Source organism: Siniperca chuatsi, linkage group LG2 (genome assembly GCF_020085105.1).
Source record: "Siniperca chuatsi isolate FFG_IHB_CAS linkage group LG2, ASM2008510v1, whole genome shotgun sequence".
Taxonomy (NCBI): Eukaryota; Metazoa; Chordata; class Actinopteri; order Centrarchiformes; family Sinipercidae; genus Siniperca; species Siniperca chuatsi.
Window position 1 is genome coordinate 6,017,525 of NC_058043.1, and position 25,355 is coordinate 6,042,879.

The window sequence follows — 25,355 nt, forward strand, 5'->3', positions numbered from 1 at the left end:
AACTATCACCCAACATCAGTGTTGGACATCTTGTGGCTGAATGGGAGCAAATCCCTGCAGCCAGGTTTCAAAATCTGGTGGAAAGACTGAAACCAGAGGTGTGGAGGCTGTTATGGCAGCAAATTAATGCCCATGGTTTTGGAATCACATATTCAACCATCACTTGTGGCTGGAATGTCCAGGCGTCCACATACTTTTGACCATGTGAGAAACTCACTAAGTTACTTCACCTCTGCTGGTTTTGTGTCTCAGTTTGACAGCTTGCTGGTGCCATTAAACATTTTTAAATCTAAATAAAGGTTGATAAACACACATGTTTCAGGATTTGTCATTTCTTTCTCTCTCTCTCTCTCTCTCTCTGTGCTTCCAACTCTCAGTAACCTCCCAAAATTGCAGAACTGCATACAGTCGCCTCAGAAAATAATTTCTGACGTAAAAGCTGCTGAATCTTTGGCTTTGTGTCGGCTTCCTCCTCTGGCTGCTGCAGGACTCGGAGCTTCACTTCAGTTTGCTTTGAACTCATAGTGGTGGGTTTCATTTGTTTGTCTGTTCTCTCCGGTGAGTTTTATACACTTTTTTTCCATTTATTTTCCACATATGTGTTGATTACATTTTACTAAATTGAAATGTATTTGTAAAAGAGAATCTGCTTTCTGTTTCTCCTTTCATTATTATTGTGATTTTGTATTTTTTATTTATATTAAAAGAGGACTTTGATACTTGATCATTATAATCTGATCTCACATTTCATTTGTTATACTGAAGAACACTTGAATGAGCTATTTTCTGTCAGCAGATGATTCAGTTGCTCAGAGGCACTGTGGTAGATTTGAGCACTGTTATTACTGGGGACTGAACCAGCAAACTGTCAGCTTCTGTCTTGCTTCTCTCCTCTACCTCCTCTCTCCTCCTCTTCTTCTCCACTTCCTCCATCCTCCTCTTCCTGCTCTCTCTCCTCTCTCCACTTTCCTTCTTTCTCCTTTCCTCTTGCTTCATCTCCTCTCTTTCCTCTTGTTCTATCATCAGTGGCGGAAGAAATATTCAGATTCTTTACTTAAGTCAAAGTAGCAATACTACAATGTAAACATACTCTGCTACAAGCCCTCATTCAAAACCTTACTTGCATAAAAGTGCATAAGTATTATCAGCAAATTGTATTTAAAGTATCAAAAGTAAAAGTACTCACTGTGCAGAAAACTGGTCCCTGTCAGTGTTTTACTATTATATATGATGTTTCTGGATTAATCTTACTGCTGCATTAATATGTATGTTGCATTTTACTACTGTAGATGTTTAAGGTGGAGCTCAACTACTTTATATACTGTTGGGTAGTTTAATCTACAGCAATGCAATGCATCATCTTCTATAAGATCATCGTATGTTTGTAGTGTCGCTGTCCTTTTCATGACCTCAGAAAAACAGCCCTGTTTTCGGCTTTCACCTCTCTTCTTATCTTTCCTCATCTCATCTCCTTTTTCCTCGTCTCCTCTGCTCTTACCTTATCTTCTCATCTCACCATTCCCTTCCCCCTCTATCCTCTCGTTTCTACTTATTTCTTCCTTCCTTTCTTCGTTTCCTTGTCTCCTCTCATCTTTCCTTGTCTCCTGTTCTCCCTGTCAGGTGGTCAATATGCTCCATCATTGTTTTATCGTGATCTGTGCCCTGCTCTCATTGGCCATACCCCTGCTGGTCGCCATGGAGTCCTGCCCAGCAATAGGGATGCCCGGGATGCCAGGTATGTGCATGCATGTTTGTATATGTGTATATACTGTATGTGCATGTGCGTATCTTTTTTGTTTTGTTTTGTTTGTTTATCTTTCTTTCCATCCTCAGGTATTCCTGGACTGCCCGGCAGAGACGGTCGTGACGGAGAGAAAGGACAGAAAGGACAGCCAGGTATCCAACACATACTGAACAGTCATGCACAGAGCTGGTTAGGTTAGGAGCGGCAATACTGATCCATCTTAAGTTTGTACAGATACTAGATAGAATACAGGAAAGGAGATTTAAGTTTTCAGAGTTAATGGAAGTACAATGCATACAAAGTATGCTAGTAAAGCTAATTGTCAAATTATTAGCATAAAAACATTTACTATTAAAATTAATAAAGTTAATTTGACAGGATTAGAGCATTATCATGACATTAATTCAACTAATTTCAAGTCACAAGACTTGAACCTCTGATTATACATTCTAAAATGGATCTGAAGGTGTTAAGTATTTTCTTTCTATACCTATTTCCTTCAGCAAACTCCCACTGTGTGTGGATTAAACAAACAATTTAAAGCATATTAATTACTGGGCTTTGGACAGAGCCAGACTAGCTGTTTCCCCCTGCTTCCAGTCTTTATGCTAAGCTAAGCTAACCATGTTTATGGTCCAGCTCCGCACATAGACATGAGATTAACATTGATCTTCTCATCTAAAAGAAAAGAGCTAAAGAAAGCAAATAAGCATATTTCCCAAAATGTTGAGCTAATTTCCTTTAAAGGTGGGGTATGAGATTCTGGAGAAATCCAGTACCATGACAAATACCATAATACAGAGCGAACAACAACACAGCAAATAATGTAACTAACGTTAGCTTGGTTGTGGGTTAGCAAACTGTCCCTACAGTTGCTGCTGCGAAGCTAACAGCCAGAGAGGACGAGACAGTTTCCCAGAGCCAGCACAGCAGCTCCAGACAGCGATACTCACAACTCTCCTACTGCTGTAGCTAACATCACAACAGCAGCATATCTTGGCAAACTAGAAAGTTAGCTGAATGTCCGTAAGGAAGTCATTTAAAAGTACCTGACACACAGATCATGGCTGGAATAGTGTTGTGTGGCCCGGTCCGAGCCACTTTGTTTATTTTCCATTTACAGAGCTGGGCCTGTGTACAAACACCAGAGTTTTATTCAGCACACACACTGAACAGACAGCTAGCGGACGGTGAGGACATATTCGCTGAATTTGACAAAAAGGCGTGTATTAGATTAGAGTCGCACACCCCAACTTAAACTGTCGGACACAGCGGGTCAGTGAGGCAGGTTATTATGTATAATGACCGGTCTATTGTTGCTGTCTGTAGGAGCAGAGTGGCACGGCGGCCTCGTCCCACAGAAGGGAGAGAAGGGGGAGCCGGGGCTGACAGGATTCGCTGGTAAACGAGGTCAGAGCGGGGAACCAGGAAAACCAGGGGGCCCAGGGATTGACGGACCTCTGGGAGAACCAGGAGAACCAGGGTATGTAATCAGACAAACCCTTGAGTCTTCTAATGAGGACAGCAGAGAAGTGTGGTTTTTGTTGAATTTTCTTTTTTATTATTGTTAAAACGTCCATAAAATCCATTGTAACTGCTCCAGGGCCCCACAACCTCAAAGGGGCTGGCTGCCCCAGATTCACTGTGTGGTAATATGGTAATTTTATTAAATGAATAATATAAATAATATGAAATAGAAAAGGCAACTCCTGCATTTTAAGCTGGTTGTAAAGGCCTGGCTTGCAAAATCTAGTTTTAATACCTTCACCCCAAAATCAAAACTACATATCTTCCCTCTTACCTGTGCTGTTATTTATCCATCTAGATTGTTTTGGTGTGAGTCGCCGAGTTTTGGAGATGTCGGCCGTAGAGATGTCTGCATTTTTTTTAATATAATGGAACTAGATGGCGTTTGGCTTGTGGTGCTCAAAGCGCCAAAGAAATACATTTGAAAAATTCAACAGCAATGTCTTTTTCCAGAAATCATGACCCGGTTACTCAAGATGATCCACAGACCTTGTTGTGAGAGTTTCGTGTAGGAACTATTTTCTTTCTACCGATCTAAACCCGCCAACTGTATCTCCGCGCAGAAAGAAGCTAGCAGTATCAAACTATTAGTTAGAATATTTATAATAATAATAATAATAATAATAATGTTTACATCCTGCGCTGTCACAAGCACAAGCCTCCGTCCATGAGATGCACCCTTCTTTCTGCGCGGTGATACGGTTGGCTGGTTTAGTTCAGTAGAAAGAAAATAGTTCTTACATGAAACTCTTCACAATGGAAGAGGATTATCTTGAGTAACCAGGTCATGATTTCTGGAAAGAGACATTGAGACAATATCTATTTTTGATTTTGATTTGGGGGTAAACAGTCCCTTTAATATTCCATTTGATATTATGTTTACATGGGCCATATTCTTAAATAACTTAGTATTTAATAGATTAAGTTGGGGTTCAATAGGGTCCACAGTTCACTTTTTACCCCGGGGCCCACTAGTGGGTTAATCCAGCTCTGAGCATCACTTTGTGTTGTTTCTATGGCTGCAGGACTGCAGGAGTCCAGCAGCAGGCGGCCTTCAGTGTGGCCAGAGGAACCAATGATTACCCGGACAAAGCCAGCGTCATTCGGTTCACCAACGTCATCACCAACATCAACGATGACTACAACACAGCGACAGGACACTTCAGGTGACAAAACCACCTGCTTACAGAAACCAATTAACATATTTTTATTACAAATTTGTATGATTATCAAACAAACTTTTAAACTTTAACATGCTCACAATGACAATGTTAACATGTTAATGTTAATCGGGTATAATGTTTACCATGTTAACCATGTTAGTTTACTGTGTTAGCATGCTAACATTAATTAGTACTAAACACAAAGTACAGCTGAGGCTGACGAGGCTGTCATTAGTTTTAGCAGGTATTTGGTCATAAACCATAAACAAGTATTGAACAAATTGACATTTTGACCTGATGATGGCACTAGAGGAAAAATCAAGTTGAGTAGTTGTGTGCACATCTCAAAACCTCAGTGGAATAGGTGCTGGATATAAAAATCATTTAAAATTGCAATACAAGGAGTACACTGGAATCATGGCTCCCTTTAATTCTATTAGCAACATTTCAACCAACTACAGGTTTTCCTCAGGCAAATAACATCTCCCAAGTTGTGACACTTCATCCTGAGGGGGACATGAATGTGATGTATGTACCAAATCTTATTGTAATCCATCTGATTGTTGAGATATCTCAGTCAGGACCAAAGTGGTTGACCAACCAACAGAATGACCACCACTCTCAGCCATCCATACAGCCTTACCGCTAGCTAGCACAGCTAAAAACGACACAATTCCCTGATTGGTGTGCAATTTTGAAAGCAAGCCAATCAAAATAAAGGTATTTCTGTTTCTATTTCCAGTGTGATCAAGATGCCCAACCAGATGGGAGGAAAAAAAAATCCACTTTTAATTAATTAATTAAGTTTGTGTTGTAGGTGCCGGGTCCCAGGAACGTACTACTTTGTGTTCCACGCCTCTTTAGAGGACCGACTGTGTGTGCTGATGAAGCTGGATCAAACACTGCTGACATCGTTCTGCGATCATCGTCGCAGCAGGAGACAGGTGCGAGAATAGAACAATACTACAGATTTATTTTATATTATTGTGCCACCAAATAATACACAGATGTTTATGAAAGTAAATGAATATTAAATCTGTTGAGTTAGCACAAAAAAACAAACATGGATCAGCATGTCCACGAAAGTCTAGATTTGATAGTACAGAACAGTGTTATTATGTTATTAGTGTATAAAGCAATTAAATTTTGACCGGTACTGATTCCAGGTGACTGCCGGCAGCCTTGCTGTCTACCTGTCGAGGGATCAGGAGGTCTGGCTGGAGACTAAAGACTACAGAGGGATGAGAGGAAAGCCGGCCGGTTACAGCATCTTCTCCGGCTTCCTGCTGCACGCTCACTGACCCACAGGCCGAGAAACACAAAACAGTCTTTTTCCTCACTTTTTCTAAACAGTTTTACAGCAACACTCCAAGGCTGAAACTTCAGGCAAAATAATTTCTTCCCTTCCTTCCCTCTGACCCTTTAACCTTTTTAAAAAGTACATATTAGTTACTTTTCATTTTGCCTTTATTTAACTATTAAGTCTCTTTGTGATTAAAATCTCTTTTCAAGAGAGTCCTGGCCAACAGGGAAGCAGAAAAACATTTGTACAACAAAAAATAAGGTAAAAACAATACAATTTAAAAGCAAACACATTGACTAAGAGTGCTATTTTCCAGATCATTTGATATATCTATGAAACTTGACTTAAATTCACCAACAGTCGTCAGCTCTGACGATTTCAAGTCCTTCTGTACATTGTTGGTGGAACGGGAAGCGTATTTAAAAGCTTTCTGTAGAATATCGTGAAAACGCAGGCCAGATTGGTTTTGATCTGTATGTATACAGGGAAGGAGGAGCCTACTGAAGTGCATTGCATTTACCAAAGAAAAACTATCGGAGACCTTATCTCGTAATTAGGACAATCTCATAATAACGAGGTCAGGTGTTACACCGTATTCTCTGACCCATCCGATTCTGTATTGCCTCTGCAAACATTTTTATCATATTTTATCACATACTTTATTTTGACAGCTGTTACCAAACATGATGGAACCACAGTACTTAGAAAGGGTCACACATTTTGATGGCTGTGATTTTGCTGTGCCGAAATGTGTGACTCATCAGATTCTGTGACACCTGGTCATCAATTATGCAAAAAAGACCAAATTACTCACTAATATCCATTTTTAAGCAGATGACACAGTCTTGTATGCTTTGGACTCCTCTTCAACTCAAGCTATATCAAGATGTGTTTTATTCTCAAGAACCCATTATTCCAGTTTTTATCATCCTGCATCCATACATGTGATGGTACTGTATGTAATAGTCCAGTTCTTATATCTGAATAAAGAACATTTCTGTCTTGAGGACAGGAAAATTATTCAACCATCATGACACGACCCAATTCAATCTGTTGATTTTATTTTCTGTCTGTCAGTAAACAGATCATTTGAACTGGAAAACCCAAAACACCCAAATAAACTGCTTGACAACAAGGCTTTGTATTTGTGTGTTATTTCTCCTTTTCTATCATTTGTGCGTGCCATATTTTTAATTCCTTCTCAGAGTGATCATAACAGTTACTTTGAAGAGTATCTTAATTGAATTTAAATTGTAATAATGTGTGCATCTCCATGCATTGTTTAAAGACAGATGAGGCTAATGGTTTTATAAAGAATAAGAATAATGAAACAAACTTTAATATCCTTTTTTAGTTAGGTTTGTGTATATTATTGTTGTTGTTTATTTCAGGTATAATGTACAGTGTTAGTTCAGGCAGAGCACTTAGGTCACACTTCCATTAGCTGATTGGTATCAGTTGTTGCCTTCACCAGTTAAACACTTTAATGTGAAGCAGCTGCTGTAGGATCTTGTTTGCATTCTCAGTAACTTAATGCAGCTCCGATGGTGTAAAGAAAGCAAACAGTAAACAGTGAGGCCATTAAAATTACACTGGATTACATGCATGCCTTGTTTCCAGAGAAGGCAATGGCGGACTCCGCCACTAACAATGAAACCTACTATATAGAAAGGTAATTACAAAATGTAAATACATCAAATGGCTATTGCGGAAAAAAGATACTGACCTTAGATAGTTTCAAAAATGGGGTTTGATTTCATGAAAATCTTAAGGATCATAACTTTAACCTTAAAGTGACATTAAAAATAGTTGATTGGATGAATTTATTAGGCATGACAACATGATTCAGACCAACACACAAATAATCATCTGTAGACATTTGCAAGTAATAGGATGACATGTCCCAAAAACAAGGTGGACAAAACAAATAAAAACCTCTACACTATAGATCCAAACATGCAGAAATAGAAAACAAAACATGGACAAAATCCAAGAAATGGAAAGAGGATCTGAGAAAGACAAAAAATGACAAACTGGCATATTTCACAGGATGTACTTATTAAAGATATACATCAGCTCTTTGCTGATAGATACTGATGAGGAAATTAAATATTTTGTGGAACAGATACTGACATCCAGAGTGGGGTTGGGAGCCCCAGTAACACACTGCCAGGAAACCAGTTTGTATTTGAGGCAACAACAAAGAGGAAGTTCAGAGAAAACGAAGAAGGATGTTTTTAATCAGATACATTCAATAATGCTTCATCATCAATTCTTCATCAGGTGGAGTTTGTCCTGACTTCTCGTTCAACTGTTTCACTTCTTCTGACGGGGGATTTGCTTTGTCAGATAAATGCAACAAAATAATAACAGATTCACAGTAAAAGGCATCAAACCCACAGAGATGGAACTGGTATGAGAAATTGCCAAAATGTAATAAATATACAGCAAAGATAAAAGACGTGAACAAGAACAGAACAAACAGGAGGGGTGATAAACAAAATGCAAGAGGATTTAAAACATGCAGGAAATCTACCTGGGGTCAGTGGTGCAAAGTAACAGTTATAGTCAGTTATACAATAAAAATAAACCTATTTTGAAACCTTAAAATAACAAAAACAAAATCAATGCAGGATAGTTTGAGGTGCAGGGCCATCCTATACCAAAGCCCTGGCTTCAAAATGTCACTTGAGTAAAAGTATGTAAGTAAGAAAAATGTACTTATAGTACGAAGTATCAATTAGTATCGAAGGTAAAAGAGTACTAACAATGCAGAAAACTTGCCCCTGTGAGTGTTATACTATTACAAATTATATAATTAGCTTATTATTACATTTAAATAGTTTCTGTGGTGAAATCTACAACTGTGCATATTTTATATGCTCTTCATGTATTTTATATGTAAAATCTTAATCTACAAAGTAATTACTAACTCCAGTTGTCAGATTAACGTATTGTAGTGAAAAGTACTACATTTGCCTCAAAGAAGAAGAAGTATAAGTAACATGAAATGAAAATACTCAAGTACAAGTACCTCAAATTTGTACTTAACTACAGTACGTGAGAATATGTACTTTGTTTCATTCCACCTCTGACAGCAGAAAACAAAGTTTTTTTCTAGCTCCCTGCTTCAATCAGTTTCACTTCCTGTTTTCTCCTGACTGAGCTGCTGCTTTCACTCTGAAGCAGGACAGCTCTTCACCTCCGCTCTCCATCAGCTTATCACTCCACCACAAGACGAGTGACAGCATTACCTGCAAATGGTGAGACTTTTGTGCCTTTCAAAACCAAAGAACAGGCAAAGAAAAAATATAGGTATATAGACAGTGAGGGAAAGTCACTTATTCAGCATTGTTAATACAGAAGAGGAGAGTTTCATTGCATTTCTTGCCGGAGTTGTTTGTATGTCCTTAAAATGCTTAAAATGTAAACTTAAATTTAAATGCACAAATTTAGGCCTTTAGTCATTAATTTATCTTAAACTTATAGTTATGACATGTTAATTTTAACATTGTATATTGTATCGTACATATGATTTGTGAATAACAGGTTAAAACATTCAAAATTCAGTATATACTTATACTTATATACTATACAATATTCAGTAGGGTACAGTTGTATAAGAACCTTGAACCTCCAAAATGTCAACACTTCAGGAATGTCAACTTGCTTTGTGTGGATTTTACTGATCAAATTTCTAATTATAATATATTTTTTAAAAGCTTGTGGGGAACTGGTCCCCGTGAAGCAAAACATGATATTATTTATGTTAAGACTTGGTGTTTATTAAGGTTATGATTGCGTTTAAACATGTACTGGTTATGATTAAAGTTTAAGGTAAGTCTCCAGGATATTAATAAAAGTCAATGCATTGTCCTCCTAAGTGACAAAAACAAGTTTGTGTCTCCAAATGTGTGTGTTGCTCCAGGCCCCCCAGTGGCTGAGCTGCAGTACTGCAGTGTTTCTGCTCCTGGTTCACGTCGGCCAGGTCACCACACAGTCCTGTGGAACCCCTGGGATTCCTGGGATTCCGGGCACCCATGGGCCCAACGGCATAGTCGGTCCCAAGGGAGAGAAGGGAGACCCTGGTGAGCTCACACTGGACATGAAGACATCAGATACCTTTTACACATTCTGTTCACATGTTTTTCTTCATGTTGTTTCCGATTTGAGAAAGTGTAAATGTAAACCAAATCTGACTAACACTAACGTGTCAGTGTGACTTTATGCAGACGTTGATTAAACTTAATATGTTAAGTTTATTGAACTTGTTTCCTCAAGTTCAGTGAACGTTGCACAGCTCAACACACTGCAGATTAAGAAAACACATGCAAATAGAGATAACTCAGGCAAATTAAGAAAACATGTTCACCTTTTTTGTATTTATTTGTGTTTTCTATATTTGCAGCATGTTTTGTTTTGCTGCACGTGTTGGTGAAAATTGGTGAAAATGCTTCATTTTGGGGCTTTTCTTTGTGTTTTCTTTAGTTGCAGTGAGAGAGTTAGATGCAAAATTAAAATGTCTTATGATAATAACATTGGTGGAGTGCTGTCTAGTCTTATTATATATTTTTTTAAGTAGACTACAAGTATAGATATTCAATTTACAGATAAAATATAACTCCTATCTTTCATCTTGGTGTCAGTTCACACTAACAACCTTGTGCCATGTGATGAGTGATTCTCTGTGTGAGCAGGTGAGGGAGGTCAGCCTGTCAGGGGCCAGAAGGGGCTGCCGGGTCTGCGGGGGCCCCCAGGACGGCCTGGGTTGAAGGGGGACGAGGGTCTTCCGGGGCCTCGCGGTAATCCAGGCCGGCCAGGGGAGAAAGGACGACCCTTCAACCCTTCCAACCAGCAGAAATCCTACTTCTCCTACAAACGGGTGATGTCTAATGCACCAGAGGTCGACACTGACATCTTCTTCAACAGGTCAGTGCTTTGAAGGTTAAAGTCACAGAGAGAACAGGAGTGGTAACATGCTAACATGCTGATGTTAAGCACCATCTTAGTTTAGCCTGTTAGCATTCTAACATTTGGTAATGAGCACTAAACAGAAAGTACAGCCGATAGGAATGTCATTAGTTTGGCAGGTATTTGGTCATAAACCAAAGTATTGGACGAATTGAAATTTTGACCTGATGATAACGCTAGATGAAAGATTGTTGAGACATTTAACTCACAGCTACAAATGTCAACCACATGGCACTAGAAGAAAAGTCAGGAGATCATCAGAGTCATTACCATTAATCCTCTGGGCATCATCATATCTGTATCAAATTTCATGGCAATCTATGTAATAGTTGTTGAGATATTTCAATCTGGACCAAAAAAAAACATGAGATGGAGACACAAAAAATTGTTCATGAAAGTTTTGATGATAGAGCTAGAAGACAACAACCATAAAATAATCAATAAAAACTGAAACATTTGTGTCAACTTCCCACAGACAGATTCTGCCGGACCTGGATCAACAGTTTCAAGGAGAATTGCTGACAAACGGATCGTTCACATGTGTCATCAAAGGCGTCTATTTCTTCAGTTATCACGTTTCAGCAAAGAGCAGAGTGAGTCTGAAGAGTTCGTTCTCACAAAACTGATCTGTGTATCTGTTGGTGTCGTTCCAATTTCCTCTTTTCAGTCTCATCTGCTTTATTTTGTCTTCAAGAGTTGGATTTAGTCACTCAACCAGTGGTTGAAAATCACTAAGTACATTTACTCCAGTGCTCCACTTAAGTACAGTTTTGAGCTACTTCTGCTTTATTTGAGTATTTCCACTTTATGCTACTTTATACTTCTACTCTACTTCTACACTATATTGTGCTTTCGCTGCACTGCATTTATCTGACAGCTGTAGTTAGTAGTTACCTACTCCTTAGTAGTTAGTTTCCCTGTGTGGTTGTTTATGTTATCTTATAAAAAATATGATGCATTAAACATGAACTTCACCTCAACTACCTACAATGTTAAAATACTGCGTACACCTTAAAGCATAAACATCCAATAACACAGTGATAATGTAACATTTAGAAAGGGACCATTATGCATAATGAGCACTTTTAATTTAGATATTTTTACTTTAATACATACAAGTAAGTAAAGTAAAATAATACTTCTTTATTTTACTTCAGTACACTTTTGAATGCAGAACTTTTACTTGAGTATGTCTCGTTGTGGCATTGGTACTTTTACTTGAGTAAAGGATCAGAGTATTTCTTCCACCTCTGCATTTAAATAAACTTAATTAAACTTAGGACATGTTCAGAGGACCCTGGCTTAGGGGTTGAGATGCTGACCATGAACTAAAATGTCCCCAGTTTGAGTCCAGTTTTTGTTGCATCTCTGTCTCCCTTATTTCCTGTCATCTCTCTATCATTTATAAAAAAGGCTTGAAATGCCCCAAATATATTTTATTACTTTATTGTCTTTTCATCAACCATAACTACAATCTTTCCCTAGCCTTAACCATACCACAGATGCCATTGTGGCATTTGACATAACCTGGGGTTTTGCAAAATCATCAAATGTCAATGTTTTTGTTTAGAATAGGGTTGGTTATATGCAACCCACACGTCCTGTAGGTTACTTTAGTAGATGCAAACTACGTCTCGACCTTTACCTTCAGTGGATAACAATGTCTCATTTTGAGTAGAGGTACAACACTGGATATTTGGGCTCCTGACTGTATTTGTATGATCATCTAGGTGTGTCTGAAGCTGGTGAAGGGCAGCGACAGTCACATGACACTGTGTGACTCATCTGAAGGTTTCCTGGTCACCTCCGGCTCGGCGGTCCTGGAGCTGGAGGCCGGAGACACAGTCTCACTGCAGGCAACCAAGTACAACAACATCGTGACGAGCCAGAGCAGCACCAGCCACACCTTCACCGGCTTCCTGATCTTCCCCACCACCTAGAGCCCCAGCCTCTGATCCATAAAATTATTGTTAACAACATCACAGACTTTTTGAGAACATTTACAGCACTTAAATGAAATATGTGTGTTTTCTGTAATAGTGCAAAGATCAGCAGAATTAATAAAGATTGGCTCAATAGTGGCACTGCTGTCATACCAGTGTGTTTTCATGTTTTAGCCAATTAACTATAAAGAGTGTGTACAATAGCCAGTGTTTTTTTTTTGTTATTTCAGGACAATAAATCCCTCACAGTGCACAATTCACTATCTTTCAATTGTTTTAGTGAATCGTTAATGTAGGAAATAAGTCGTGTCCTCCTCCAGTCCCAAGAATCCCTGAAAGAAGTTTCCAGCAATTCATGAATTCTGCTAACAAGTATTTTCTGTGTATCCAAAGTTTGATATATCTTATTCTTCTGTGCCATAGAGCTTCATTTTTGTCCAAAAACTATTAAAAACATATCAATGAGCCGCACTATTGCACTGGGTGACATGTTCCTTCATTACCATGAACACACACACTGTAGTTGTTGGTTTTTGTCTCTTTATGAGATTTGTTGACAAATCATGGCTCAACAGCATTAACTTTGAAACACTCGGGGGTGGAGCCCTATAATGTGTAAACACACCTGGGACCAAAAGAAAGAGAAAAGGTTTGTATCGGCTTATTTAAACATTAAATAAGTTTATATGTTATATGCTAATACATCTGTACAACAGTAATAAAACTACACTGCTTGGAGGAAGCATAGCAGAATTACTATAACTGATTGCAAATAAAATATTTAATGTTGTGGTGTGTAATATTTCCTCCAGTGGCTGACTATTTAAAAACACTGAGGTATTAGGTGTACATCTTTCTGACTGATACCAGGCCAGGAGTTCATTAATTATCCATCACACAGTATCAGTATAACCTTACAACTGTGCGGATGGTAAACAGACGGTGTTACAGGAAGCAGAGGATTGCTGGATGGATTTATCTGTTGCATTTGCATTTTTTTCCTTCCATCATCATCATTCCCACAAGGAACCTGAAAGGACAACCCTGTCATAAATATTTGTTGCTGCTTCAAATTTGTCATATCTGACCAATCACTGCTCTTTCAGTTGTTGTCTAACATCTGACACTAGCGTTTTTGTGCGGGAGGAAGAATCAAATCACTCAAACACAAAATAATTAACCTCATAAAAATTAGAAAGCTTGGTTAAACAAAAAAAAATACCGTGTAATTTATCAAGAGTTACACTAGTTTTGTTAGAGCAATTCTGACCCAGAACGGTTAATAAAACCCCCAAATCCCCAAATGACATGACCTGAGGGGACATTTGGGGATTTGTTAGCACTATTGGCCATTAAAACAAAATCAGAGTGTGTCTTAAAACAAACAGGAATGGTGTTTATCACATGAAAGCTTAATCGCTGTTCTACACTCTCATTAGAGTGTCTGAAGGCTGAACTTCAGCCCAGCGTGTCGGTAGCTGATGGGCTGCTGAACACACCATTCCTGGCGTAGAAGGTGTTCTTCACCACCGACGACTTGGCACAGGACGGAGTTCTGTAATCCAGAGTGAAGTCACCTGTGGATCCAGACAGACGCCATTAATCTGGAGAGAAAAACTGATCTAGAACAAAGAGAATATGATGATGATGGTGGCAGCTTGCTATAAACATATTGTTAATCTACACAAGTTCAATCTAGAACAGTTTAAATTAAAGCTAAACACGGATATAAATGAAATATGGACAGTTTTATCCAGAATTAGTTGCAGAAAGCAGTCTGAAGATTATCAGAAAAGAAGATTGTCCTAAAAACAAAAGACAAAACGATTTTGTGGATCCCCTGACTTTTCCTCTAGCGCCACCAAGGTTCACATTTGTGGTCCTGAGTGAAATGCCTCAAGAAGAGTTGGATGAATTGCAGGGTCATACAGATGTTCGTACAGGCGTACCTGTTCAGCCAGTCTACCTATAAACTCGTCCATTTTGAAATGAGAAGCCCTGTGTGTGCAGTGAGCGCCTAGCCTCAAAAATTAGGAGTTGCACGACCACGCAACACGACGACTTGCGGAGCCTAGGCGCTCAACGCAAAGCTTAACCGATAGAAGTGAAGCAGACAGTGCTTCTACAGTAACTTACCCAGCTTCCACCCATAATCCCAGGACGAAAGCAGAGGAAAGTCAAACTTCTCCTCAGGTCTAATGCGGCCACGTCTGTGCAGGTACAGACTCCGCCCTTTCCCCTGCAGAGGACATTTAGTTTAAAATGACTTTTAAATATATTATGTTTAAACATTTGCCAGAAATACTGATTAACCAAATTATGAAACAGCTGGCTGTGTGTAACGCTGTTATTGTCAGCTAATTATCATTATTAGCATTAGCTTTTTGGAAACAAGTAAAATCTTAGCACAAATATGCTTTGGTTTGTCATTTTTTATAAACTGTAACTATTGAAGAGACTTTTGTTTTATACATAATATTACTGGGAGGTGAAAGATTTCAAATTAAGACAAGTTTTAATTTCAAGCTGCAAGTAAATAAAAACCTAGACAGTCTGAGAAAGAAACAAACAACTGTACATTATACTTGAAACTACTGGAAGTATCTTATTCTCATGAAAAACAACAGTGACTGGGACGTTTTAAACCAAACAACGGTTAAGTGTCACAGTGATTCGTACATGGTGAGAGGAGTCCTGATAGAGAGCATGTCTGGTCTGGGGAGAAACTGGCCTCATTTGGGGGGCCACATTGAACCGCCCCTCCCCTTCCAAAGAGAGCACAGGAGGAGGAGGAGGAGGAGGAGGAGGAGGAGGAGGAGGAAGGTCGCTCTGCTTCTCAGGTTTCCTGGTAACAGGAGGCAGGACAGCCCTGATGGGAGGAGCATAAATGTGTATAATCATTAGTTTGCATGATGCATTTATATAATTTTACAAAAGTCTTCACAAATAACATTAAACAGTATAGAATGAATTAAACAGTATACAATGAATTCAACGGTGCCTTGACACTCCTTATTATGGGCTGACGCACATGAACTGTTCTGTTTTCCAGCACTGACACCATCAACTCTCCAGAAAATCATAAATTTTATCACATTAGTTCTTTAGAGTGCTTTTTTCTTGACTGTATGGCACATCTGGTGTCTGCTGGGGGTATAAGGTGACGAATGTCAAATGATGTGACTCTACGTGATGCGGCCAATGTTCGTTGCATTTAAGGAGTTGACTCTAAAATTGTTTTGAACTTTCACTAGACCATACTACTTTAACTAGACCTACTGAAAACACAATTTATTTGGACAAAAAAATTAGACACAGCTAACATGACACACTTTTGGATTCAGGCTGATAAAAGAGATCTGCTGTATTACACGAGAACGAAAAACGAAAACCCTCCGACAGCAGATTTAATGTCAATAAAGCAGCTCACCGAGGGTCAGCAGGCAGATGGGGCCGCTGTGCTGGCTCTGTGCTGTTGTTTTGGGGATTGTAGCAGGACGGGTAAAGCTTAGCGTAGCGGTTCTTCCAGGCCAAACGGGTCAACGTCTCCTTCTGGATCTGCTCTCGGTAGCAGTCCTGGCTCTGGGTCGTCAGCAGGCAACGCATCTCCTGTCAGAAGGCTTCATTTAGCAACTCAATTTACCATTTTGACACAGTTTTACATTGATTTATATCTTTATGAGACTAAATTTAAATAGTATCATTAATGCAAAGCACCTGAAACCAGGTTCAGCCAGTATCACAAATTTGTCCCATTCTTTTTTTCATTGACAATGTTAACTGACTGACAGTTGGAGCTCTTCAAGCCTTGAATTGACATGAAACTCTCCCAGTTGAATCATCAGTACAAAAGATTAACAAAAAACTGACATAAAAACTGAAGGAGAGAAGTCAATTCCCAAGGTGCACTTGGGTAAGAAACATCCATTCACAGAGCTTAAATTTTTGTTATGTATGTCCCTAACCGCTAGCGGTTAGGGACATACGTTGTTGAGGAAACTGATGTCACAAGCTGCATCTTAAATGAAATCACACCGTGTTTTGTTCCCAACTGCAACGATAAAGCATTTTGAATATACTACAGCTCTAATTTGCACCTTTTGGCTTCTTCTACATTGCAATGGTGGCTGAGGTTTATGGGTACTGTAGTATTTAGAACCATCCTCCTTGCCATGCTTATGGAAAAAACATTTTTTCTCTTGAAATAAAGTTGAAATAATTGAAACTGCCAGCCATGACACAAAACTAAAGGGCTGATAATTATCTAAGAGACTCCTGTGTTTTATGTTTACTAACACTGAGGATATCATTAAAAAATTAAATGCAATTTCAGAGTAGGAACAATACTTCTGGAATCAGCAGCGCCTCACTGCTCCTTCTAGTGGCAAGAAGAGTTACAACAGCACTCTGGACCTAATGTGCTCCACCTACAGGCAATGAGAGTCATATCAGCGTCTGACTTTGACAAAGGAGAATCCTATTTGCACACCACCTCCTACCAACAGTCAGTGTTGTTTCTTTAAACAATTACCTCAATCTTTCTCCAATCTTAACCAAATAGTTTTAGTTGCCTTATATTAGCCAAACCTTAACCATACAGATGGCAGAAAATGAATGAATAAAAGAATAAATCCATCAAAGATATTCTCCTGCCGGTAGGGGTGTCTGATCAGAAACACTCCTGGGTCGACTTATAAGGTAACAACAAATTACATTTTTTGTTGTTTAGGTTGGATTACTTGTTGTATTTACGAATAATCGCAAATTTTGGTCAGATAAAACTTTCAAATGTTCATGTAGAGATTCCTGTCATATACTGGATGGGTTTTCGTCTTTATCACATCTGATCATTTTGTTTCTAGTTTGAAACATCTCAAAAGCATTCAAAATAACTTGTATGAGTCTTGATTCAGTTTTGACTGATACTGCAAATGGGTTTGAATAGTAAAATTTTAGCTGTCGTTCTGGATTGAATTCCTTTAGATTTCGACTGTAACTCCATGAATGTGAAAAAAGTCCATAAGCGTTGAATATTTTGTAAAGAATCTGCTGAAGATAACAACACCAGGACAAACAGCACAATAAATGCAAACTAATGTCTTTCATGACCAAAAGAACAAAGAAGCATTGGATGCTTTGAAACCCCAGTTTTCCTTGACTTAGCATGTAACAAGCTGTATGCCATTATTTAGATGGTGGAGGTGCTTCAGTGCTGAAATTCCATTATGAAATGATTAGATTAGATAATTGTTAAATATCTTAATTTACCTTTGGTGTACCTGGTGCAGAGCTGTGCAGGATCAGCTTCTCACTGTGGAAATGAGATGTGGATCAGATAACACTCTGTAACATAGGGAAACATGAGACACACCACCATCTTCCACCACTGGAAACATGTTACGCTAACCTAAATCAAAATTCTTTTTCAATGCCTAAAGCCTTTAACCTTTGCCAAACAGCGGGCCCTGTGGTAATTATACAATATTATCACATTAAAAGATTCTCTTGAATCAGTTGCTTTAGTAATGCCATCACTGGGTAAATGGGCATGTAGGTACCTAATGGTTGCTTTGTAGCCAGTTAACATCTGTTGACATTTGTTTATTCTTTTTGGCAACTGGGAGATATCATAGGAGTCAGAAATTCCTGATATATCTGACTCAGAATTACTCGGCTCATGTGTACATTTTTTTTCCACTGGGCTGCACGATATGATATGATTTGATATGTGGTGTTATGATATGGGAGCGTTCACAAATTATTCTAGTGCTAGCCCTGTAGTTAAACAGATAAATGGAAAAGTATCTTAAATTTACAGCATTAATAATCACAATGCACAGTAGGGAACCTTTTATTTACCTCAACAGGGCAAGTGATGGTACACACCTAGCTGGCCGGGTATCAAGCTGGGTTGGCTGGATGTTTGGCTTGGGAATAAAATTACACTGTGGAGTCTTCTTGTAAACAATCTCAGCTCTCACCAAAACGCATCATCCATGAGGCTACAGTGAGTGCATTTCCTTCCTCTTAAAACATTTGCAAAGCAAGGTTTTATAATATTTTGAAACCTGTATTCCATGTTTACTTACTAGTAGAATTTATTCTTCACTTTGTTGGCACATTGCTGTGTGTGTTGATGCATGACCTCAATCAGTAGAATAACGTGAAACCATTGAATGGACTATGTACCACGACACCACCATGCTTGTGCGCATGCATGTCCATCCTAATATGTAGGCTATTTAGTAGCCTAACACGACAAACAAAGCATTTGCTGATGTGGTAATTCCTTAATGCTGCCTTGAGATGTTAATAAAAGACAAATTTTACTGAAACCACCTTTAATTAAACTCTGAATTAACAATATGCCATCAAGAATTACATTCTCAGAATTATTGTTACTGTAGTCTGGAGAAATACAAATCCACAATGCCCTTAATTTACATAACCATTTACAATACAGTACCTACATTTGTCAAATCATTCTTTTTAGATTTAAACTTACACACAACCTGATCTGAATGGGAGATTAAACTGGTCTGCAACACACAGGAATGAAAAGAGTTCACCTCTGGGACGGTATGTACAGTTATTTAGATTTCGACTGTAACTCCATGAATGTGAAAAAAGTCCATAAGCGTTGAATATTTTGTAAAGAATCTGCTGAAGATAACAACACCAGGACAAACAGCACAATAAATGCAAACTAATGTCTTTCATGACCAAAATAACAAAGAAGCATTGGATGCTTTGAAACCCCAGTTTTCTTGACTTAGCATGTAACAAGCTGTATGCCATTATTTAGATGGTGGAGGTGCTTCAGTGCTGAAATTCCATTATGAAATGATTAGATTAGATAATTGTTAAATATCTTAATTTACCTTTGGTGTACCTGGTGCAGAGCTGTGCAGGATCAGCTTCTCACTGTGGAAATGAGATGTGGATCAGATAACACTCTGTAACATAGGAAACATGAGACACACCACCATCTTCCACCACTGGAAACATGTTACGCTAACCTAAATCAAAATTATTTTTCAATGCCTAAAGCCTTTAACCTTTGCCAAACAGCGGGCCCTGTGGTAATTATGCAATATTATCACATTAAAAGATTCTCTTGAATCAGTTGCTTTAGTAATGCCATCACTGGGTAAATGGGCATGTAGGTACCTAATGGTTGCTTTGTAGCCAGATAGCGTCTGTTGACGCTTGTTTATTCTTTTTGGCAACTGGGAGATATCATAGGAGTCAGAAATTCCTGATATATCTGACTCAGAATTACTCGGCTCATGTGTACATTTTTTTCCCACTGGGCTGCATGATATGATATGATTTGATATGTGGTGTTAATTTGCTGTATAATGGGAAAAAAGGAAAAACCTCCTGTTATGATATGGGAGCGTTCACAAATTATTCTAGTGCTAGCCCTGTAGTTAAACAGATAAATGGAAAAGTATCTTAAATTTACAGCATTAATAATCACAATGCACAGTAGGGGACCTTTTATTTACCTCAACAGGGCAAGTGATGGTACACACCTAGCTGGCCGGGTATCAAGCTGGGTTGGCTGGATGTTTGGCTTGGCAATAAAACTACACTGTGGAGTCTTCTTGTAAACAATCTCAGCTCTCACCAAAACGCATCATCCATGAGGCTACAGTGAGTGCATTTCCTTCCTCATAAAACATTTGCAAAGCAAGGTTTTATAATATTTTGAAACCTGTATTCCATGTGTACTTACTAGTAGAATTTATTCTTCACTTTGTTGGCACATTGCTGTGTGTGTTGATGCATTACCTCAATCAGTAGAATAACGTGAAACCATTGAATGGACTATGTACCACGACACCACCATGCTTGTGCGCATGCATGTCCATCCTAATATGTAGGCTATTTAGTAGCCTAACACGACAAACAAAGCATTTGCTGATGTGGTAATTCCTTAATGCTGCCTTGAGATGTTAATAAAAGACAAATTTTACTGAAACCACCTTTAATTAAACTCTGAATTAACAATATGCCATCAAGAATTACATTCTCAGAATTATTGTTACTGTAGTCTGGAGAAATACAAATCCACAATGCCCTTAATTTTCAGAGTCCATCTGGACTGGAACAGAAGAAAGCTGTCATTCTCTGATCCTGATACTGACACACACATACACACCTTCACACACACTTTCAACGAGAAGCTGTTTCCATACTTCAGCAATGCAAATGCACTCCCACTGAAGATATTACCAGTGAAGGACTCTACAGAAAGCAAAGTGATCAGCAAGAGTTGGTGGTCTTTTAGATAATCTGTCTATCACATAATGCTCAGATTACAAAATATTCAAGCTGATTTATCCTGGATTTGAATAAGAAGAATTAGAAGAGAGTTCTGTTTCATTTTTGTGAGAATCTGGACCAAACGCCAGACTGGAGAAGAGAAAGAATTGACAATGAAAGGCAAATCAACTATGTGGACAAAAAGTTTAAAAAAAAAAAAAAAAGAAGTCATTTATGACTCCACTTATGAAGTCTATCTTGATGATGTTCTTATATGATTTTATCAAAATTTGAAAATGTACATTTGAAAATATAAATGGTGTTTATATTGTATAGAATGGCTCAGTCACAATTACAATGGCAGTGATTGGGGTCTAGTAGAGATCTTGGGAAGTATATATGCTATTGTTATCAGCTTTTGTTGGGGGTTTCTATACTGATTGTTTTGAAATTGTAATTGTTTAAAATGTTTACATGTAAATAATATCATGTATATGATCTATTATTAAATCACCAAGAATGATTGAGAGCTGATAATGCATTTTGTAACTCACAAAGTGTACATATTGTTATTGGCATATTTATGGTTGATCAGTTTGAAGTTTGAATTCCACTTTTTACTGTTTATAATGTCTGAGAAATAAATACAGAATCAGCCTTTTGAATATTTAATAAACTAACAAAAACTTACAAACTATCAATAAGAAGAGTAATCACACACATTTACAGAATACTGCTTGTTGTGACATGAATTGACTTGGTAGGTTTTTAATAATGCTACCTATAAATAAAAAAAAAGTGTAGTAACTACTACTGCAACTTACCACTATAGTATTAGTAAGAGTACTGACAGTAAATATGCTAAAATTTAAATTTTGTGCTTGGGTTAGTGTTGACGTGGTTTTAATTTAACTTTTATCACTTACAGTAACACATTTGACACATGACGTGTGATCCTAAACTGGAGAATGAAGAGCTGTTAGTCCTGTGCAACCAGTCTCCAAACCCTGGCATTAAACTCCTGCATATTTACTAAAAGCTTAGACCTTAACAAATAACCAGTTATGTTACAGAGAGTCAGTAAGTCCGTCCGACTCTTAAGTCCTGAGCAGAATATCTGGATGACTACTAGCCACATTGCCAGTGGTTGCTAAATTGATTACATTTCCTGTAGATAATCATGAAGATGACCCCTTTTGATGCTTTTAAGTATATTTACAGGCTGTTTTGCCTTATTTAAAGGTGGACGGAAGAGAAATGACAGGAAATGAGGAGAGAGAGGGGAAATGACATGCCACAAAGACCCCCCCCACCCCCCACTACACTCAACAGTCACTCTTAGGTTATACTTCAATATGCTTTGGCAGCTACAAGCACATCAGCATTTTAACACTTGAACTTAATACAAGCAGCAACGTGAGCTGCTTTTGGCTGATCGAAGACTAGACACGCTGCCATGTTTTCAACAGTTTACAATGGTTTTTCTGTGCAAGCTGAAGCCAGAAGGGCGTTACAGTAGTCAAGGCAAGAGATGCCCAGTACCTGTACAAACAGTTCAGCGGCATACTCAGTCAGATCAAACCTGATCTCTCTGATGTAATATACTGCAAAGCAACATGGCCAAAATGACTGATACAACATGCTCAGATAGAGCTGGGTATCATCAACACAGCAATGGGAGGAAAAACCATATGATACTCAGACCAAGGGAGGTGGTGTATGTTGAGAAGAAACATAAAATCCTACAAAGCTTTACTTTGTGTTACGTGCTAATTAGCAAATGTTATAATGTTAACATGCTAAACTATGATGGTGAACATTACCTGCTCAACATCAGTATGTTGTGAGCATGTTAGCATGTTGACCTTAGTATTCAGCTCAAAGCCTGAGTAGTACAGCCTCACAGAGTGTAATTGTAGACTCTGAATCTTGATAGCTCTACTACTGGTAAGGCTATGGCTAATAAAAGCCACATCATTAAGTATGTTGTTTATCTCGTCTAACAACTCACACCTGTGACTCTCACCTGCGACCGTATATATTTTAGTAATGAGTAATGAAAAGAAAGGGTGTGACAAAGTTCCACAACTTTCCTGAGATTAAACATTGAAGAAATACAGGTTATATTTGTTGCACGGAAAAGACACATATTCTGAGAGACAATAAGATTTATCATCAACTTTTCAACAAAACTATCACTTCCACAGAGGGAGAACAACTACAAGAGAGAATATTGGGACTATCTGAGTACTGGAAAAGTGGATGGAATCTTAGAAAAAGCTGATCTAAAAGAGAAAGTACTCTTATGTTACATGTTCCCGTGTTTTCATCTTCACTCAGAGAGAAAATGGCTTCAGAAAGGAGAAGGATCTCCTTGGCAGGATTTCCTATCCTGTCTGCCATAATATTTTTAAAAATCCAAAGAGGAGCAGCTGAGAGCTGAAGACGTCTCATTCCTGCAGAACTACAAGGCTGCAGTGGAAAGAGTCCAGCGGCGCCTCCTGCTGGATGATCCAGAGCTGGTCTCAGGAGCTCTGATAGACGAGGCCAAACACCTGGGCAACCTGACCTTCAACATCTGGAGCAAGATGAAGGAGATGGTCTCCTACACTCCTGTGATTCTGGATCCAAACTCTGCTCATCCAGAACTCATCCTGTCTGAAGATCTGACCAGTGTGCGACGTGGACAGAGACAGAAGCTTCCTGGAAACCCAGAAGCGGGTTGTTTTCTATTCCTCTGTCCTCTGTACTGTTCTATGAAGGTGAATACATGGCACGCTCCTCATCAGATCTGGCCACTGTTCTCTCAGTGAAGAAGCTCCAGAGGATCAGAGTCCATCTGGACTGGAACAGAAGAAAGCTGTCATTCTCTGATCCTGATACTGACACACACATACACACCTTCACACACACTTTCACTGAGAAGTTGAGAGGCTGTTTCCATACTTCCGCAATGGAAATGCACTCCCACTGAAGATATTACCAGTGAAGGACTCTACAGAAAGCAAAGTGTACTTTAAATGTTGGTGGCCTTTTAGTTAATCTGTCTATCGACTAATGCTCAGATTATGAGATATTCAAGCAGATGTATGCTCGATTTGCCCATGCAGAAAATTAGAAGAGTTCGGTTTCATTTTTGGGGGAGTGGACTGGAGTAAACTCTCAATAGATAGACAGAAAAATTCCCCTGACTGAATTTGGGATGTTTTTCTTTTTAATGAAAATATATGACATATCAGAATTTTTAAATTTCAATTTTAAAATTTAAATGGAGTTTGTTCTGTATGTGAGTCATACTTACAATGGCAGTCAATGGGAGCGAGCAGCCTGTCATGTACTTAATATCTTGGGGAGTATAAATGCATTCTCTATCTGCTTATATATGGTTTTCCATACTGACTGTTCTGAAACTTTAAATTTTAAATAGTTTAAATTTAGATTATATCATGAATCAAATCACATTATTAAATCACTGAGAAGGATTGAGAATAGATAGACAATGCATTTTGTAACTCATGAAGAGTTCATATTGTTATGGGTGTATGTATGAGTATCAGTTTGAATTACATTTTTACCGTGTACATTAGTTTTTATCTCCATTGACTTAATTTTACTTCATTCAAATCCAATACAAATACAAAATACAATTGCTGGTGTGTTACGTTTAATACTAAATTGCATTTAAACTGGTTGCTTTGTAAGCTCACATTTAATCAAATTATTTTTTGCATTTAAAATAACATATTAAACATGTTGCAAAAACAAAGTTGTCACATTAGTAATGACAAAATTAATGTTGGACCACCAGAAATAATTAATCATCTTTAATAAACATTTTATTAATATTAACCATAGAAATCTGTTAAGGGTCAGATTGATAGGTATAAATACATCAAATACAGCAATCAATACTCTGTGACTGTACCCAAAACATAAAAGAATATATTTGTTAAATAAAAGTGACAATATACTAAAGGTAAACCTAAAATGTTTAAATAAACTCTTTTTTCCTGGCAACAACAGCATGATTTAAAGTTTTTATGGTTATGTTCAGGCAACTCATAGCACTTGGTTAAGGCTAGAGAAACATTGTGGTCATTGAAAGAAAAGAATGGTTAAGGTTTGGTAACTAAAATACTTTGGTTATGGTTAAAGAAACATCATGGTCTTGAGTAAATACTGAAAAAGCAATGCTGACTTTAAGCAAAAGACTACTACATATGACCGTTGGCATTGTTAAAAAAAACCATCACTCAATCAATACTTCCTGGAACAAACCTATACCAGTGAACGTCATACAGGGGATTATGTTTTGTAGAAAACATATTAAAAATATACAGACAATTCCATTTTCCTTGAGTTTGAATAAAGATTTAATTATCACAACACAACAAAACATTATGCATCTGAACATCTGGATCCAAACTAATTTT

The 25,355-nt window shown here is 38.1% G+C and overlaps 3 protein-coding genes across 4 annotated transcripts; 2 read left to right on the forward strand and 1 right to left on the reverse strand.

Moving 5' to 3' along the window:
- The first annotated feature begins 388 nt into the window (after positions 1-388).
- On the forward strand, positions 389-6,866 carry LOC122882617 (complement C1q subcomponent subunit C-like). 2 transcript variants are annotated; one of them, XM_044210196.1, is made up of 7 exons: positions 389-527; positions 1,621-1,735; positions 1,834-1,896; positions 3,074-3,227; positions 4,297-4,437; positions 5,252-5,378; positions 5,601-6,866. In XM_044210196.1, exons 2-7 carry the CDS (start codon positions 1,630-1,632, stop codon positions 5,733-5,735), a joined length of 726 nt encoding a protein of 241 aa, XP_044066131.1. In that variant the 5' UTR covers positions 389-527; positions 1,621-1,629; the 3' UTR covers positions 5,736-6,866. The 2 variants fall into 2 exon arrangements, with proteins under 2 accessions (XP_044066131.1, XP_044066120.1); XM_044210185.1 differs by having other exon boundaries at positions 405-558.
- Positions 6,867-8,846: 1,980 nt separating this feature from the next.
- LOC122882625 (complement C1q subcomponent subunit B-like) lies at positions 8,847-13,127 on the forward strand. Its single transcript, XM_044210205.1, has 5 exons — positions 8,847-9,000; positions 9,666-9,825; positions 10,435-10,666; positions 11,184-11,301; positions 12,439-13,127. Exons 1-5 carry the CDS (start codon positions 8,998-9,000, stop codon positions 12,646-12,648), a joined length of 723 nt encoding a protein of 240 aa, XP_044066140.1. The 5' UTR covers positions 8,847-8,997; the 3' UTR covers positions 12,649-13,127.
- Positions 13,128-13,178: 51 nt separating this feature from the next.
- Positions 13,179-17,951, reverse strand: LOC122882629 (photoreceptor cilium actin regulator). Its single transcript, XM_044210217.1, has 5 exons — positions 17,920-17,951; positions 16,082-16,260; positions 15,331-15,520; positions 14,788-14,890; positions 13,179-14,228 (listed from the first exon to the last, which is right to left on the reverse strand). Exons 2-5 carry the CDS (start codon positions 16,255-16,257, stop codon positions 14,110-14,112), a joined length of 588 nt encoding a protein of 195 aa, XP_044066152.1. The 5' UTR covers positions 16,258-16,260; positions 17,920-17,951; the 3' UTR covers positions 13,179-14,109.
- Between the last annotated feature and the right edge of the window lie 7,404 nt (positions 17,952-25,355).

Bases quoted from the DNA above. Each gene is read 5' to 3' on its own strand.
- LOC122882617 (XM_044210196.1), top strand. From the start codon at position 1,630: ATGCTCCATCATTGTTTTATCGTGATCTGTGCCCTGCTCTCATTGGCC. The intron at 1,897-3,073 runs GTATCCAACACA...TGCTGTCTGTAG, and splicing joins AGGACAGAAAGGACAGCCAG to GAGCAGAGTGGCACGGCGGC. The intron at 4,438-5,251 runs GTGACAAAACCA...TTTGTGTTGTAG, and splicing joins ACAGCGACAGGACACTTCAG to GTGCCGGGTCCCAGGAACGT.
- LOC122882625 (XM_044210205.1), top strand. The intron at 9,826-10,434 runs GTGAGCTCACAC...CTGTGTGAGCAG, and splicing joins GGGAGAGAAGGGAGACCCTG to GTGAGGGAGGTCAGCCTGTC. The intron at 10,667-11,183 runs GTCAGTGCTTTG...AACTTCCCACAG, and splicing joins ACTGACATCTTCTTCAACAG to ACAGATTCTGCCGGACCTGG.
- LOC122882629 (XM_044210217.1), bottom strand. From the start codon at position 16,257: ATGCGTTGCCTGCTGACGACCCAGAGCCAGGACTGCTACCGAGAGCAG. The intron at 15,521-16,081 runs GTGAGCTGCTTT...TCCTCCCATCAG, and splicing joins CATCTGCCTGCTGACCCTCG to GGCTGTCCTGCCTCCTGTTA. The intron at 14,891-15,330 runs GTACGAATCACT...TGTCCTCTGCAG, and splicing joins ATCAGGACTCCTCTCACCAT to GGGAAAGGGCGGAGTCTGTA.